Source organism: Vanessa tameamea, chromosome 31 (assembly GCF_037043105.1).
Source record: "Vanessa tameamea isolate UH-Manoa-2023 chromosome 31, ilVanTame1 primary haplotype, whole genome shotgun sequence".
Lineage (NCBI taxonomy): Eukaryota > Metazoa > Arthropoda > Insecta > Lepidoptera > Nymphalidae > Vanessa > Vanessa tameamea.
Window position 1 is genome coordinate 504,590 of NC_087339.1, and position 18,163 is coordinate 522,752.

At 38.6% G+C, this 18,163-nt stretch overlaps 2 protein-coding genes across 5 annotated transcripts in view; one reads left to right on the forward strand and one right to left on the reverse strand.

The window, feature by feature from the left end:
- LOC113402759 (catenin alpha) overlaps window positions 1-18,163 on the forward strand; it is a 53,754-nt gene that overhangs the window by 9,801 nt on the left and 25,790 nt on the right. For all 4 annotated transcript variants that reach the window (XM_064220172.1, XM_064220169.1, XM_064220170.1 and 1 more), the window contains exons 9-14: window positions 172-256; window positions 1,079-1,194; window positions 1,620-1,737; window positions 2,391-2,640; window positions 2,884-2,989; window positions 3,129-3,223. In XM_064220172.1, coding sequence (XP_064076242.1) covers window positions 172-256; window positions 1,079-1,194; window positions 1,620-1,737; window positions 2,391-2,640; window positions 2,884-2,989; window positions 3,129-3,223 — 770 coding nt within the window. The remainder of the gene's footprint in view (window positions 1-171; window positions 257-1,078; window positions 1,195-1,619; window positions 1,738-2,390; window positions 2,641-2,883; window positions 2,990-3,128; window positions 3,224-18,163) is intronic.
- LOC113402762 (larval cuticle protein LCP-17-like) lies at window positions 4,873-11,584 on the reverse strand. The gene is made up of 4 exons (XM_026643075.2): window positions 11,505-11,584; window positions 7,107-7,301; window positions 6,300-6,407; window positions 4,873-5,315 (listed from the first exon to the last, which is right to left on the reverse strand). Exons 1-4 carry the CDS (start codon window positions 11,505-11,507, stop codon window positions 5,226-5,228), a joined length of 396 nt encoding a protein of 131 aa, XP_026498860.2. The 5' UTR covers window positions 11,508-11,584; the 3' UTR covers window positions 4,873-5,225.

Consider the following 18,163-nt stretch of genomic DNA (forward strand, 5'->3'; position numbering starts at 1 on the left):
GGAGGCCTTAGCCCAGCAGTGGGAAATTTAGAGGCTGATTATGTAAAGAATGTAGTTGATTTAAGGAAAGCTTAAATAAAAGATATATATTTATATCTAACACGTGACAGTTAAGCCCTAAAACGCGAGCAAAGCCACGGATGATAACTAACTATATGTTTTTGTTGGCAGAGACGAGCGCCGTGAACGTATCGTGGCCGAATGTAACGCGGTCAGGCAGGCCTTACAGGATTTACTCCACGAGTATATGAGTAACGTATGTACAATAAAATTAAAGACCAATATAAGTCGACCCCGTATTTAGTCGATCTTGTATTTAAGACATCCTGGTAGTTGAACTGGTCACTGCTCGTAGTAGTTTAAGAAATAGCAATTATCCGTTGACATGTTATGATATGATCGTTGAGTCCCTCGTGCCTGTTGTTACACTGGCTCACTCGAGCTTCGATTCGGAACACAATAATACTAAGCATTGTATTTGGGGCGGTGGAATAATGTGAGCCTGTACAGAGGTCTACCACCAAATATATACCACTCAAGGATTAATCACGAAATCTCAGAAACTACAACATCTACAAACATGAAATTTGGCTGGTAGGTCTCTAATAGGGTGTGATATTACGAAATTCTACCCTTAATGGTGTGATGTTGGCATTTTGATTCAAGAACACATCTTCCTTTTCCACTTTTGACTGACACATCTTTACAGTTTATATACAGAAGGAAGAGGTTCCTTGGCAGAGCCCTGGCAGGGTCGCCATGTGATGTTGGGACCTTACTCTCTAGTTAATGAAAACAACTGTTTACTGTATCGTGGCGTTTATTGGTCTAACTCATATATGAATAAAATATACTAATAAAATTATGCTTACGTAGCTAAATGCGAGTACAGTTACATACATAATTTCTAACATTATAATGAATACACACTTCAAAGGGGTAAAACGAGGGTTGGAAGTTTATGGCTCAGCTAGTGTTATATGTTTATCGACGCTAGTGCTTACAAGAGGTCCTAGTTCGGTTGAGTCAGAGCAGGGACAGCGTAACAATTCGTATATGGAGTATCGTGTCGGTGCAGGCCGGGCGCGCCGAGCAGTCGGAGGGGCTGGAGCGCGCGCTGGAGCAGATGTGCCGCAAGACGCGCGACCTGCGCCGCCAGCTGCGGAAGGCCGTCGTCGACCACGTGTCCGACAGGTACGCTCTCCGGCCACGGCGTCGGTCGAGGGTTTTGCTGTCGGTACTCTGCGAGTAATGTTCGAGTGCCATGTTATTACACTGTAACGATTAGGAAGTGATCAAACGTCACTGAATTTGAATTTTAAGACTTTTTTGGAACGAAGTTTCTTTTCGTCGCTTACGATAGAGTGAACTGGCCAAAAATATCTCTGTCTCTTTTTACTGTGTACGGTTTTGTATTACATAATTTTATTTTTGTTTTTAATTCATACGGGATTTTTTTAAATACAATTGTTTTATTTCATTGTTTTCATATGTTAATTTATTTGATTTTGTTTGGTATTCAATGTTTATACTACACATACATGTAGGGAAGTAATTTAGTTCGAAACAGGTATTTAGGAAATGTATTTTTCTTATTTCAATGTGATGTCGTATTTCAGCTTCCTGGAGACGAACGTGCCGCTGCTCGTGTTGCTGGAGGCAGCTCGGAGCGGCAACGAGAAGGAGGTGGAGGAGTACGCGGTCGTGTTCACCGAGCACGCCAACAAGCTCGTGGAGGTCAGTCGCGGCACAGTCACGAGTCGATAATCACTAAAATTATTATTATAAATATTGGACAACATCACATACATTACTCTGATCCCAATGTAAGTAGCTAGAGCACTTGTGTTATGGAAAATCAGAAGTAACGACGGTACCATAAACACTCAAACGCAAGACAACATAGAAAACTAATGAACTTTTCTACATCGACTCAGCCGGGAATCGAACCCGGGACCTCGGAGTGGCCTACCCATGAAAACCGGTGTACATACTACTCAACCACGGACGTCGTTCAAAAATCAAAAATCAAAATATTACGCGTTATTCGGAACTTTTGAGCATCGACGCGAGTTTGCAGACGTGAGTGACGTCATCGCTGGCGCTGGACCGCGAGTAAATATATAATATGACCGTGCCATACTGTTGTAATTTAGTATAATACTAATTGTAAGTCCCACGTTATGGATAATTATATGGGCTACCGTCGGCCGTGTATTCAGCCTCAATCGTCGAACGCTTCGGTTTAAAACTTGACAACTGGTCTATTAATTTCTTCCCGTAGTGAAGCGTCGGTATCGTTTCGAATTAATTAGCAAGTTTGAGGTCTGACTGTAAATTCAACGAACGGTCACTCGAGCTATCGGCAGTCAGCGACGTCGCTCCCGCAGGTGGCGGGGCTGGTGTGCTCCATGTCGGGCAACGAGGACGGCGTGAAGATGGTGCGGCACGCGGCGGCGCAGCTGGCGGCGCTGTGCCCGCAGGTGGCCAACGCGGCGCGCGTGCTGGCGGCGCGCTGCCGCTCGCGCGTGGCGCAGGAGAACGCCTCCGCCTTCGCGCGCGCCTGGGAGCTCGCCGTGCGCCTGCTCACCGACGCCGTGGACGACGTCACCACCATCGACGACTTCCTGGCCGTCAGCGGTGAGTGCCCTTCAAAGAGTCATACCTTGGGAGCTAGTATGTCCCTTGGACCTGAAGTTACACACACAGTCTTCAAACCAGAACACCACGTAATAGTGAGTGTTACTGTTTTGCGGTGGAATAAATGTCGAGTGAGTGGTACCTGACTAGGCTTCCAGAGGCAGGTAGAGTAAAACTACCCCGTAGATAGTAATAAATAAGTTATGTACGAATGTAATTGCATCAGTGTCCCGTCTGTGACAGAGAACCACATTCTGGAGGATGTGAACAAGTGCGTGGTGGCGCTGCAGGAGGGGGACCCGGACTCTCTCGAGCGGACCGCCGGAGCCATCCGCGGGAGGGCCAACAGGTGAGTACCACAGGATAGTCGAACTCTCTGAGGACTCTGTGCCTTATCAAACGTTTTAATATTCAGAAATAAAAAAAGAGGTGACTTGAAACACCTAGTTGGAAGGAAATTGACTCGAATATAATTTTGACGTACACAGGGTGTGTTCCGTGGTGACTCAAGAGATGGACAACTACGAGCCCTGTATATATACGAAGCGAGTCCTGGAGGCGGTCACAGTGTTACGCGATCAGGGTGAGTGATAGCTTTATTACTAGTACTTTTTTTGTATCTGTGACGTCATTTTTTTTTCCAGGATTAAATCATAATAAATACCATACCTAACGCACACAAAATACGTCTTCAAAAGACTTAGAGATTTTAGCATAGATAGGCAGGCGGGTTAGTGTGTCACCTGATAGTAAGTAGTTACCCAATGACATGGATACTTGGTGGTAGGGCTTTGTGCCAGCCCATCTGGGTAGGTACCACCCACTCATCAGATATTCTACCGCCAAATAACAGTACTCTGTATTGTTGTGTTCCAGTTAGAAGGGTGAGTGAGCCAGTGTAATCACAAGGGACATTAGGACATAAGGACATAGGTGATGTAAAGCGCCTTTGTGAATGGGCGGTGGTGACCACTTACCATCAGGTGGCCCATTTGCTCGTCCGCTAACCAATGCCATAAAAAAATAAGAAAGACCATAAAGAGATTACCATTCCTTGCATGACCAATGCGCCTCCGACCTTGGAAACTAAAATGTTATATCCATTATGCCTGTAGTTACATTCGCACACCCTTCAAACGGAACGGAACATAACAGTACTGAGTATTACTGCTTAGCCGTAAAATATGTAGTTACTGGTGACCCAGATGGGCTTGCACAAGGCCTACCATCAAGTAAAGTTACTCCCAGATTACAAAACAAAAGCCGAGGAGGGCAATACTTGTTGTGTTTCGGTTTGAAGGGCTGGCGAGTGCAACAGGCACAAGGGACATAGTATCTTAGTTCTCGAGGTTAGTTACGCATTGGCGATGTAAGGAATGGTTAACATTTCTTACAGCGTCATTGTCTATGGGTGATGGTGATACTATCAAATGGTCCATTTACCACAGATATATTTGATTAGGAAGGAAGGTCCAATCGTGAAATGTATCATTACATAGTATAAAACAGAGTCGCTTACCGCTGTCTGTCTCTAAGTGTGCTTAGATCTTTAAAATTACACAACGGATTTTGATGTGGTTTTTTTCAATAGATAGATCGATTCAAGAGGAAGGTTTATATGTATAATACGATAAAGAAACGCCGCTAATTTTAGAAGCTTTTGAAGTGAGATACCCTACGAGATGGATCAAAATAATGTACTACAGTATTGTACACCTTAACAAGGTCTTCAAAAAAAGTCCGCGATGGTATACGTCTATCTCTTAGGGATAACCCACAATAACCATTTTTTAACCTTTACTTTTTACGAGAAATAATGCCCTTTTTTGAAGCGATATTAAGCAATACAGCATTAATCCTTGTCCAATTAAGTACCTTAAATACAGTGTATATTTAATATATATCAATATGGCCCTTACAGCATGTAATTTAAATGAATTTTCGAAGATATTACAGATTTAAAATGCAGGACATAGCGGTTTTTATTGTCTAATGACTGAAAAACTGTGAACGTTGTAAAACATTCTGTAGTATATTTAGTGGCAGCATATATGTTTAGTGCACCCGTGCGAAGCCGGGGCGGGTCGCTAGTATATTATACAAATGAAACACATAATTAAAATAATTATTTAATAACACAAAAAAAAATATAATATGGCATTGACTTCATAGAAATCATAAAACTTATAAGTCTATACTTTATGAGTATTATTGTAACAGAAGGATGTACTTATTCGAACGTAAGAAAACCAACAATCTCCTGGATATGTTTTATACCATTGGAGAATAGAAGAATCGGTTACACTGTTCTCTAAAGCAAAACGTATAGACGTTGAAAGTTCCGATGATAACTTCAAAACGCCATCCTTCCTGGACTGACTCCCCTACCCTCATATTCCTCCAACGGTATAACTGTATTAATAAAGCAGTTTCTAGTTCGGCTTAAAATAAAAAACACAAGCGATTCGAACCGACTGTACTTGTATGTGCTGACAGATATTCGTTATCTCTTTTTGTCTCGGGCGTTTAAAACTAATGTTGTCTCGCTCTAGGTTTAAGATTGGAGATTGGTTGTTTTACAATTATTAGTTCTCCTTGGGTGGATGCGCTCGAATGTACTCGATTGAGCGCAGAATCTCCGCTGGGATTGGAGGAGATGTGGGTATGAAGGGACCCTGGAAATAAAATGGTTTCAGTTAATTATTCACTGTGATCAGAACTTTTCCATATAAAACAGTCTTGAACTACTAATTTTTAAATGGCTTGTTGACTTCCAGGCAGGAGACATAACATACATATATAATTGTATTTAACTAACATGACTGAATATTTAGACGTTGAAAAAGAGTAACTACTGAGTTTCTTGCCGGTTCTTCTCGGTAGAATCAACATTCCGAACCGGTGGTAGCTTTACTTTAAATAGTTTGTTAAATGACGATTCAAAAGTGCTTGTAAAAGTATATTTTGATTTGGAATAGACGGAGGTGTTCTCGAGGTTTATAAATTGGCTGAGATATGACGTGCGTTGTTGAATATGTCGGAAAGAATCATGCCGACTTGGAGCCTTACTGGCGCCGCGTAAACCAATAAAGTTATAACATGTATTAGGATATATTTTCCGTTCGTCGTGACCGTTTGAGTGTAAGCGAGTAAGCAATAATCATTTATTTCGGGTAATGCATAAGTAGGTTCCAATGTTTTGAAATTCGAATTTAGAATTTTTTTCAAAATTGGAATTAAACAAATACTCTCGTAATCAAACCAATGAGATGTTCTCATTTGATCAACAATAAAAAAGAAATTCTTAAAAATTTTAACCCGTCTACGTATAAGTCATGTTCTTTAAGTAGAACATGATTTACCCAGTTATCGAGTTAATTCAAGCAACGCAGTAAATATCAATTAATTTCAATTGATACCCCAACTACAATATATTCCAAAAATACTGTTTTTTATTTTTTAAATACTACACATACCATCTAGAAAGCACCATCTATAAGTAGCGGCCGATCAAGACGTTTGTAACGATATTTCACTTGTCTGAATACTATAAGTAGCTTAGATGTTATGCAGGAACAGATAAACATATAATAAAAGCCTAATGCCCCCCCCCAACCTCCCTTTAGTGAGTCTTAGTTTTTCCCACTTTTATCAATTACCTGAGCATTGTAGCCGTTTTCATCAGCTGTGTACTGGAACTGGACGACTTGGCCGTCGGGAGCGGTCCATCTCGCTTCTCCTTGGGCTACCTGAGCTGGTACCTCAGCCTGGAACGAACCAAAGAACCGTTATCATTAATGTGATGGGACTTTTTTTAGTTAAGTTCAATGTTATATAAGAAAAACTCGATAAAGGACTATATAGATGATAAAAAAGTATGTAGTTAGAATTTCTTGATTTCCATGTGCGATCAGCAATATTCCAAATGTCGAAATATAATAACTTCTGAGTTTCTTGCCGATTCTTCTCAGTAGAAACTACGCGTCGAACCGGTGGTAACTTTTCATTGATTACGATCATGGTGATGATTTAGTTCTAACCGATATCGGCGGCCAATCTCATGGGCCAGCCAAATACGCAGGACATTATAGTCCTCTAATCCCTCATTCTTATAATCTGATTTGACGGCAAATTCGAAACAACCGGAAAGAGTTGTAGGATCGAAATAGATATAGATATTTTGGACAACATCACATACATTACACTCTGATCCCAATGTAAGTAGCTAAAGCACTTGTGTTATGGAAAATCAGAAGTAACGACGGTACCACAAACACCCAGACGCAAGACAACATAGAAAATTAACGAACTTTTTCTACATCGACTTGGCCGGGAATCGAACCCGAGACCTCGGAGTGGCGTACCCATGAAAACCGGTGTACACACTACTCGATCAAGGAGGTCATCAAAAATCTAATTAATTTTTATTTTACTCCTTTAAATGGATGGGGGGATTTTATACTCACTCCGGGTATGTTCTTGAGAGCGCCCTGTTCCCTCGCAGCGATACCGTTGTCGGTCTCATAAGACCAGATGTATTGTCCCTCGCTGCCAACGTCGAGCTCCTGCTTCAGGATCTTGGCCTGCGACTCGTCATGCTTGACAATGTGTGATACGTCTGCGCAGACGCACGCCACTAGGGCTGAGATAATGAGGAATTTCTGGAAGGAAATTATTGGAGAATTAATATTTTTAAGTCTTATGTATAGGTAGGCGGACTGGGTCACGTGATGGTAAGTGGTCACCACTATAAACATTGGTATTGTAGGAAATATTAATCATTCCTCTTATCACCAATGCCTCAACAAGCTTTGGACGTTGGGAACTTAGTCGTGTACCTCGTGCCTGTAGTTAAACTGGTTACTGGTAAACTCACCCTTGAAAGCGGAACACAAAAATCTATACATATAATAAAATTGGAGTGTCTGTTTGTAATATTAAAATAACCGCTTTTAACCTAAATGCATATGTATGTATGAACGGTACATATACCAACATAACATTTTATTTTTCAATTTTTGCTTGGCTGTCTGTCTGTATGTTTGTTCCGGCTAACCTCTGGAACGGCTGGACCGGTTTTGACGGAACTTTCACTGGCAGATAGCTGATGTAATAAGGAGTAACTTAGGCTACAACAATAACTTTTTTGTTAAATTCATACGCGCACGAATTCGCGGGCAAAGCTAGTACTCAATATTGCTGTTTTGTGATAGAATTAGTAATAGGGCATAGTACATACCCAGATAGGCTTGCACAGTTCCTACCACTAAAGAACAATATTAATTATAATGTAACACCCCACTAAAGGCTTCTTTTTATAAGGAAAAGTTTCAGAACATGAACGCACCAATAATGGTTGGCACAAAATTAATCATAAACAAACTAGTTTCCGCCCGCGAAGAACGGGGCGGAAGCAGGATTAGATACCTTATTTTTTTATCCGTAGCTCTAATAAAGTGTGTGGAAAAGTCCATCATGGTTGTAACCGATAACCAGAGTGACTTTTGCATTGTATATGATCCGCGATCCGATAGTGATCCGTCTTGACCGATTTCGGTCACGGCGGCAAAATGGAGACCAGCCAGAAGTTTGTGCGCAAGCACAGGTCGATTCTCTAACTCTCATGGGACAGAAAATCCGACACGACCGGAAACAGTTCAGGCGCAGCAACTATGGGTTGACGCGCTTCCCGATGCACGGGGGTGTACAAATCAAATCAAATTCCTTTATTCAATATAGAAGCATTACACTTACTTATTTATTGTCAAATTAAACACTATACCCTGTCCAAGATAGCTTGATCTTTTTGCTAGACGAGCTAGTGATGGGAAACAGAAAATATAACGTATATAACAGTCGATGGACGATGGAATGCGTAATTGAAATTGGAATAAAAAAATTTTTTACCTTTTTTTTCTAAAAAGAGTTATACCAGCTAAAGAGACCCCAACCAAAAGGACCTCCCGTTCGTAACAATGACTCAACAATGATCTTTAATAATGATTTTTTGTAATCGATATTTGTCACAGTTACTGCCAGTTATTCGCGTCCCTACCGTCCGACCGATGTAACATTGTACACGCGTCTATTATTTTCAGTGTTTCTATTTAAATTTTACTTTGAAGCAATAAAAAGTTTAAAAATTTTCGTATGACGCTTGAATCTTTAGGGACTTTTGTATTATATGTATTTTTTAAAATATTTTTACAATTTTTAAAATCATTAATTTAAGAAAATACTATGTTGTCATTGCAAAGTTATGTCGATCAGGAAAATTTACATCTGTCAAAAAGATCAAGCTAACTTGTACCAGACACTTTCAACTTCCAGAAATTTTCGATATGAAACCCAATAACTTTTCATCGAACCGATCTTTTGCCATCTCAAGCCTCTAGACCGATGACGAATTCTTGTATAATATTAGTATGTGAATTATAGGATCATTAAAATTTTTACTTTTCGTTTTCAACTTTAAATATTGATCAAGTACAAAATATAAACAGCTTACGTGAGCTTCATAACTTGAATGACCTTCACATATAGCCTCCGGCGTCGAGATGTACCGTTTGCGTTACGAAATTCGTATTCCGTATAACGCGTGGGGAAAGTCACGAGCGGAGGCGGATTTTAATGTATAAATTTGTTATTATTATAATTGCATAAGTTAACTCCTTATTTCAATTTAATAATATAATGATATGCCACATTTATTAATACGTTTTTAATAAACGTTTTGAATTTATGCAAAATTGTAATGACTCATCAACGCTAACGCTTCTAACTTGGACGCGGTACCGATATATGTTTAAATGTCAAATATGTTATTCGACCTTCCGTAGCTTAATGTAAAGAGTTAAGTATTTAATATGATAATCTTCGAAAAGTTTAACATCGCTAATGAATGATCAGACGTTCTTTGGAACGAAGTTGTGTTGCGCGGCGTACAGGAGAGCGGACTGGCGGATGTCGACACTTAAAGAATAGGCGTTATGCGCCTCGCGATCTTCCCCTCATTTTCTTTCTATTAAGTGAACCGTATCTCTCGTTATTGGTTTAATACACACGACATTTTTAATAGGGATTCTATTTCTTGTCCAACGTCGTTGATAAATAGAGGAAGCAATTTCGTTCCGACCGCGTGTAAAACGACAGCTCTTATTTTTAGTAACGCCTAAAATACTTAAACCGATACACGTAGAACTTATACCGGAAGATAATGAGCGTTTCGGAGAAGGTTTTTGGATATAATATTGCTACGTAAGCTGCGCTTTGCATATTCAATCGTAAGTTCAGACTATTGACGATGTTTAAGACAGTCGTGATTTATTTTGACCACGTTTATTTTTCCCTTGGCAACTCTCCTGGACATATTATAACGCACATGCGTGTGCAGGGATTTCGTGGAGGTAACAATAGATATTTTTTATAATAACGTCTCAATTTCAACGAGTAATCAACTTTAATATGTTTAGTATACTGTTAGTGGATTGGTATGTCTTGTAATTTAATATGTCTATATGTTTGTTAAAAGAATTTAATTCTTTTCGCGTTATACTATTAAAACATCCAAAAAAAACTGTTGGATGTTTTTTAGAAATTGTTAGGGTTGTCACAAATCGTTTAATGTCTCAGGGGGACGTTTGTCTCCAGTTGTTTAAGTGGGACCCTGTCTGTGCAAGTAATTCTCTTTATTGTACACCAATAGACAAATATAAACACATTCAAAGACGCACAAGAGGCGGCCTTATCGTTAAAACAGCTATCTCTTTCAGACAGCCTTAAGGTAGAGGAAACGAACAGAGATAAAAAGAGTTAGGGGTGTACATAGCTGAGATATATTTAAAATGAAATAATGTACAGCACTTGATTATATACCAAGCACACATGCATAGACATATGTATGTATATAACGTCTGTCACATAATGGGATGTTCATTCAAAGCAACCGACTCGGCATCACGGATAAATAAAATATTACAAATGCAAATTTAGTTTGTAACGTGAAACGTCAAACTTCTCCGATCATCGTAATTTTTTTAGGGTCACAGAAACGACAGGGGTGACTTAACCTTACTTAGTTCCTTGGTTGGTATTTTTACTGTTTGAAGGCTGAGTGTTACAAGATTAAATTGAAGATAAATAATCGTGAACTTAGTATTTGTTGATTTCTGGGCAGGGAATACATATAATAAAATTGGAGTGTCTGTTTGTAATATTAAAGTAAACCATTTTTATTAAATGCATATGTATGTATACGGTACATATACCTAAATAACATTTTTACAATTTTTGTCTGTCTGTTTGTTCCGGCTAATCTCTGGAACGGCTGAACCGATTTCGACGGGACTTTCACTGGCAGATAGCGGATGTAATAAGGAGTAACTTAGGCTACTTTTAGTTTAGAATTATATATAGAATAAAAATAAAATCACGCTACAATGTCCAAATAACTTAAATTCAAACAACGCGCACGAAGTCGCGGGCACAGCTAGTATATAAATATAATTGTACTTTATTGATATACTTTGAAATGAAAATGGTGGAAAAGAGAAACAAGCAAGAAACTCATTTCTTGCGGGTTCTTCTCGGTAGAATCTATATTCCGAACCGGTGGCAGCATTACGTTTAATTCAACTCCGTAACACGACGATTGAAAAGTGCTTTTATGAGCCTACTTGAACAAAGAATATTTTGATATTGAACTACAGGCGCAAGGGACGCCACATGTTAGTTCCCAATCGTTGGTGCGTTGGTGATGTGAGTGCACCAATGTTTGGCGGTGGTGATTTACTATAAGGACGATATTGCCAGCGGACTGGCAATATAAATAATATGTATTTTAAATTAAAAAAATGATTACTCACCATTTTTAAAGGCGGGTCGTACAGTTCAAGATTTAAGTGCAACTGTGCGGATTGACGTACTGATCCGCCTTATATAGTATACGTTGAGGCCCTGATGTTACGTTTCGTAGGTTGAATGTGTTAACCCGTTTGAACTCGTCTGCGGGTCTCGGGGACCTTAGCAATTTAACGAGCTCTCAGTGACAGTTGATGGCGATGTCGTATGTTTGTTTGTGCGTTTTAGTTTCGGGAAATTGAACTTTTGGTCACATTATTTGTTCTGGCAAATATATAGGTATAGTTTTTACACGATTGTCGAAATAAGTTAGAACGAGTGTGAAAGATTAGTTTATTTATTCTAACAAAATGTTTGTATGTGTGTGGTGGGGTATCTTAAGAACCAAAAAAACCTTTCGCTTTTAAACTCGTATTTTATGCTCCAATCAAACTTAAGATATGTTTTATTCGAGTAAGCTTTTACGAGTACTTTTCAATCGTCATTTCAATAGGTTAATTTAAAGGTCCCTTTCGGTCAATGTTTCGTTCTAAAACGTCATCTTTTGTTACAAAATAATTCGGATAACGCAGTTCTTGGGTAATATATCTTTATTTACATTTACAAACATTACATTAGCAGCCTGTAAATTTCCCACTGCTGGGCTAAGGCCTCCTCTCCCTTTGTGGAGAAGGTTTGGAGCATATTCCACCACGCTGCTCCAATGCGGATTGGTGGAATACACATGTGACAGAATTTCGTTGAAATTAGACACATGCAGGTTTCCTTCACCGCCGAGCACGAGATGAATTATAAACACAAATTAAGCACATGAAAATTCAGCGCTTGCCTGGGTTTGAACCCGAAATCATCGGTTAAGATGCACGAGTTCTAACCGCTGGGCCATCTCGGCTCTTTCTCATCTTCATCTTTATTTATAATACAGAAATATGTCGCTTAACAACTTTTATACATTTGAATTTTATACACCAAGTTCCGATAACAACTTCGCCGAGATTCAAAGCGTAATTTTTACGTATCATAGAATTATTATTTAAACTAGCTCGACCAATGATATCGCTTCATTTTACTGTCAAAGTAGTTTATATGTCTTTTAATTTCGTGGTTGGAGTAAGCTATGAAAGTGCTCCTAGCGAACGTTTAGATCACTTTCGTCTCTGAGGAAAGATCCGCCGAATCACGAGCGGAGCACTCCACGGGAAGGGCTCTTTATATCGACACGATCCCGCAGCCTCTACGATCAGAGTCGAAGACAGCCATCGCAGTGGTTTAAATGGATCGGAATCCCACATGGTACCTTATTGGAAATTTCCGCTGCGTAAAAGGCTATAGAAGTACTTGGGTCGTGAAGACCGATAACATTTATTCTGTAACGAAAGCTGACACGATTATACATAGTGTTGAATTTTGAACTAATAATTAGTCAATTTAATACGAAAGCCTTGATGAATCACGAGGGTTTGACCGAAGATAGCGTGTTCTAAACCGCGTCAACAAAGACGTGAAACGAATGCCGCGCCTCTTGTGTGACCGACTCGTACGTCGTGCCGGCGAAAGTCAGGACGCTCTCTTATCCCGTCACGTCTCTCCGTCCGCTCTCTACAGTCTTAGTTCTTTGCTATGTATTATTAACTAGCGACCCGCCCCGGCTTCGCTCGGGTGCAATGCTGATACTAAATGTACTACAGAATGTCTTCATATACAACGTTCACAGATTTTTCAGTCAGTTCAGGGCAATATTGATCTATATAAATGCACAATGTATTTAAGGTACTTAATTTAGTGCTTTATTGCTCAAAATCGCTTCGTACGCGAACGCGTACGTAGAACGCGTGCATCTTAACCGATGATTTCGGGTTCAAACCCAGGCAGGCACCACTGAATTTACATGTGCTTAATTTGTTTATAATTCATCTCGTGCTCGGCGGTGAAGGAAAACATCCCGAGGAAACCTGCATGTGTCTAATTTCAACGAAATTCTGCCACATGTGTATTCCACCAACCAGCATTGGAGCAGCGTGGTGGAATATGCTCCAAACCTTCTCCTCAAAGGGAGAGGAGGCCTTAGCCCAGCAGTGGGAAATTTACAGGCTGATTATGTAATGATGTTGATAAGAGATATACTCATTGCTTAGCGTTAAGAGCGCAATGATTTACGGGCCTACAGGTGTAAATAGTCGCAGTTTCGTTCCGGATCCCTTTGGGCAATTATTGCCCCAACTAGCATAAGCTTAAAGCTTAATTAGATGAGTGAATTTGTTTATTAGTAATTCGTTAAAATAGGTCATTGCTACTATAATTTGATTTACTTTTTTTTTTATAGTATACGTACATTTTGAGCAAGACCTCCCGGCTTAACACGGGTTCGATGAAGTTTATATCTAGGAAATATTTTTTAACTAAGGAGATTTTAACGTCAATCGTTTTAGTTTTCACGCGTTTATTAAGACCAGCTTTCGTCAAGTGGTCCGAGACCTAAAACATTATGGAAAATTCGATAATTTGAATTTTTATATTTCGAATATTTTTTTTTCGAGTTTATTCAAATATTTTTTATTTATTATCCTTCAAAACAAAAGAAAATCGCTTGAGAAATAAAGCAGCATGGTACTATTTGGTGGTAGGGCTGTTTGCCCTATGCTTAGTATTGTCGTCTTCCGGTTTGAAGGGAGTGAGTCTAACTACAGTTACAAGGGACATCTTATTTCCTAAGGTTAGTGACGTATTGATGATGAAAGGATTGGTTAATTTTTTTTTTTACGGCTCCATTGTCTATGTGTAATATTAACCATTTACTATATAATCAGGTGGACCGTCAGCCAGTCCGCCTACCTATATGATAAAAAGCAACTGTTTCTCTTTGCCTGTTTCTATATTTATCTAAATATTTCATAATCCCAAACGTTAATAAAGCCTGTCTAGGTCAAAATATTCGTTACTATAATCTCTAAAAAGTATAAAACAAAGTCGTTTCCCGCATTTCATCAATAAACAGATTTTACGTGTATCATCATGCATCATCATCATCATGATGATCAGCCTGTATTACTCCACTGCTGGACGTAGGCCTCCCCCAAGGCGCGCCACTGAGCCCCATCTTCGGCCTTCCTCATGCATGTTCTACCGGCCACCTTCCGTATATCGTCGCTCATATTAAATAAGAATTTTTCATTTGTTTTAAACTATTGTTGTTATCTGTGTTAAGCCGGGTCAAGTAACTATTAAATTTTATTTACAACAATGCTATGTATATTTTCAGTCACATTGATCACTTGATAGAATCAGTGATAAATAATCATTGTATGAACAGGAGACGTAAGGATAAGTTTATAATGCCAAGCTTCCGAATCCACAGATCAATAAATCCTTCTTGGGGCAAAATATTCGTTTCTATAATAAAATTCCGCAGAAAAACTTTACCTATTCGTAAATTTAAACTGATTGTTTAAAAAATATCAATGAAATAAGGCGTATTATTTCAACACAAGATTGTGTAGATGATAAAAAAGCGTGGAATTAATCCTTGTTGACTTTCGGGCTGGATATATTATATAAAAATTAATTGTATTGATTAATATATGAGCCGAGATGGCCCAGTGGTTAGAACGCGTGCATCTTAACCGATGATTGCGGGTTCAAACCCAGGCAAGCACCACTGAATTTTCATGTGCTTAATTTGTGTTTATAATTCATCTCGTGCTCGGCGGTGAGGGAAAACAAAATAAGATGAGGTGTGAAGTTGTCTATTCCGAGCGAGCCGACACTTGATAGTCGGTTTTGCGAGCAACTTCACCGTGTAGTTTTCATGTCTGTGCGCGCGCATCTTAAAAATACACTATCATTTTTTTAGGGTTCCGTAGTCAAATGGCAAAAAATGGAACACTTATGGATTCGTCATGTCTGTCTGTCTGTCTGTCTGTCCGTCCGTATGTCACAGCCACTTTTTTCCGAAACTATAAGAATAAGATAAAGTAGATGTATTCTATGAACCGCATTAAGATTTTTACACAAAAATTAAAAAAAAATACAATAAATTTTGTGGGTTCCCCATAGTTAGAACTGAAACAATTTTTTTTTCCATCAAACCCATACGTGTGGGGTATTTATGGATAGGTCTTCAAAAATGATATTGAGGCTGAATAGAGAAACTTCCAAATTGGTTAAATGTGTGTCCCACCCTGAAACTGCAAAAATAAGAAAATTATATAACTAAAAAATATATGAATGAACCAATTTTCCACCGAAAATTGGTTTGAACGAGATCTAGTAAGTAGTATTTACCTTTCATTCAAGCAACTCAAATATAAAAAAAATATATTTCATAAACAAAAACCTTACGCATAAACCGTGAACCACTATATAATACCTAACTGAAATAACTTTAAACGAATATAGATAAAACTACTACCAGAAGTAGCAGCCCGTTTCGGAGAAGATTTTCAATAAAAATAAATTCAAATAAAATGCGCTAAACTTAAATAAACTTTTATACTGAATTTTTTACTGTTAACTTATAACGTCATTTCATATTTGAAACAATTTATCATCATCATTACACAGTATAAAACAAAGTCGCTTACCGCTGTCTGTCCCTGTGTATGCTTAGATCTTTAAAATTACACAACGGATTTTGATGCGGTTTTTTTTAATAGACAGATCGATTCAAGAGGAAGGTTTATATGTATAGTACATGCACATTATAGTAGAGAAACACTGAGAGCGATGGTTTATAGATTGTCTATATTTACACACACTCTTGTGAACTACTATAAGCTGGACAGTTCTCTAATCCTTCAGTTTATTCTGTGACCGAAATTCGTCAATTTAATACATATTTTAAAAAAATACAAATTTCTACTTGTGACATTATTCTTTCTGCTGTGACACAATCGGCATCACTACATATTATAAAAGCCCCCTACTGTCTATCTGTCTGTCTATTTATAAGGTTTTCACTAATGGACGGTTCACAAAGTTTTAGATGTGTTAACTCATTACAGTATCGAGTAAATTGTCTGAATTATAAAGACGATTGTTGAGGATGTCACGTGATAACGCCGTGTTAACCAAGAGTTTTATATGTATTACGATACAAACATTTTCATGTAGATCCTTATTATATCCGTGCGGAGCCGGGGCGGAAAGCCAGTGTATAAAGTAACGTATTGAAAGTAAAAGTTAGGGGTCGCCGAGTCGATTAACATAGCTACTTGGAAACGGCGACTAGATATGGCAGTCGGGAGGATGTAGCCTCCGGTCGATCGAGATGAGCGAAGATTGCTCTAAACTTATTTTAATATGAGACCTTATCCGCCTAATATTATAAAACTATTTTCGCACGCGTGTAAAGGGGGGGGGGGGTGTTGGGTATTAAGTAAATAATAAATAAATAAATAAATATTCGACAACATCACATACATTACTCTGATACCAAAGTAAGTAGCTAAAGCACTTGTGTTATGGTAAGTATCCTGTGTCACGTAAAGAATGAACGTTAGCGATCAGACGACCGTTACGCCTCCGTCTCTTTCTTTTATATAAGGTCTTAATTCAACTTTTTTTTTTTTGAAAAACAATGTAAAGGAGCTTTGTTCCAACCGGGTGCCCAACGACAACTCTCGTTTCCTACTACGGATTTTTTTTTTTTTCAAATATTTCCTACTATGGAAAAATGTTACACTGGCTAACTCATCCTTTAAAAACGAACTCAACAGTGCTAAGAATTGCTTGGCGTTAGAATATATGACGACTGGGTTACCCAGACGGGGTTTGCACCAAGCCCTAACACTTATTGGTTAGGATATACATATGTTGCCTAAGGATCGTGTTATTTGAGAAGTATTGGAAATTAATGAAAAAAGATTTCGTACGGTACGTGGATAAATATAATTTGATTTGTTAAATAAATATTTTATGTTCGGAGGATCTGGTTGAATGGGGTCAGTGTGTCAGGTGATACTTTCGTTTTCATATAAGGGCAGACGCACACGGACGGGGACAGATAATTAAATTATTTAAGTTATGCTTTTCGTGGCGCAAAATATTACGAGTGATTTTTTTCACAGACATGAATACTACACGGTGCATTCGCTCGCTAAGCCGACTATCAAGTGTCGGGTCGCTCGGAATAGACAACTTCGTACCCCATCTTAATTTACAATGTTTAAAAAATGGCTTACCCACAAACATTGACCCCTAATTCAACCTCCACGAGGGCTGAATTAAAAAAAATTGTTTAATGTTCCTCCTGGCCTATCTCCATACCAAATATAATATAAATCGGTACAGCTTAAACGTGAAGAGTTAGACATACAGAGTTACTACATTTATAATAATACTAGCTGTGCCCGCGACTTCGTGCGCGTTTGAATTTAATAAAAAAGCGTGACTTTATATAAAATTCTATAATAAAAGTAGCCTAAGTTACTCCTTATTACATCCGCTATCTGTCAGTGCAAGTCCCGTCAAAATGGGTTCAGCCGTTCCAGAGATAAGCCGGAACACACAGACAGACAGACAAAAATTGTAAAAAATGTTATTTAGGTATATGTCCTGTGTATACATACATATGCATTCAGTAAAAATGGGTTACTTTAATATTACAAACAGACACTCCAATTTTATTATATGTATAGATTGACAATTCGCTGTTGCAGAAATGTTC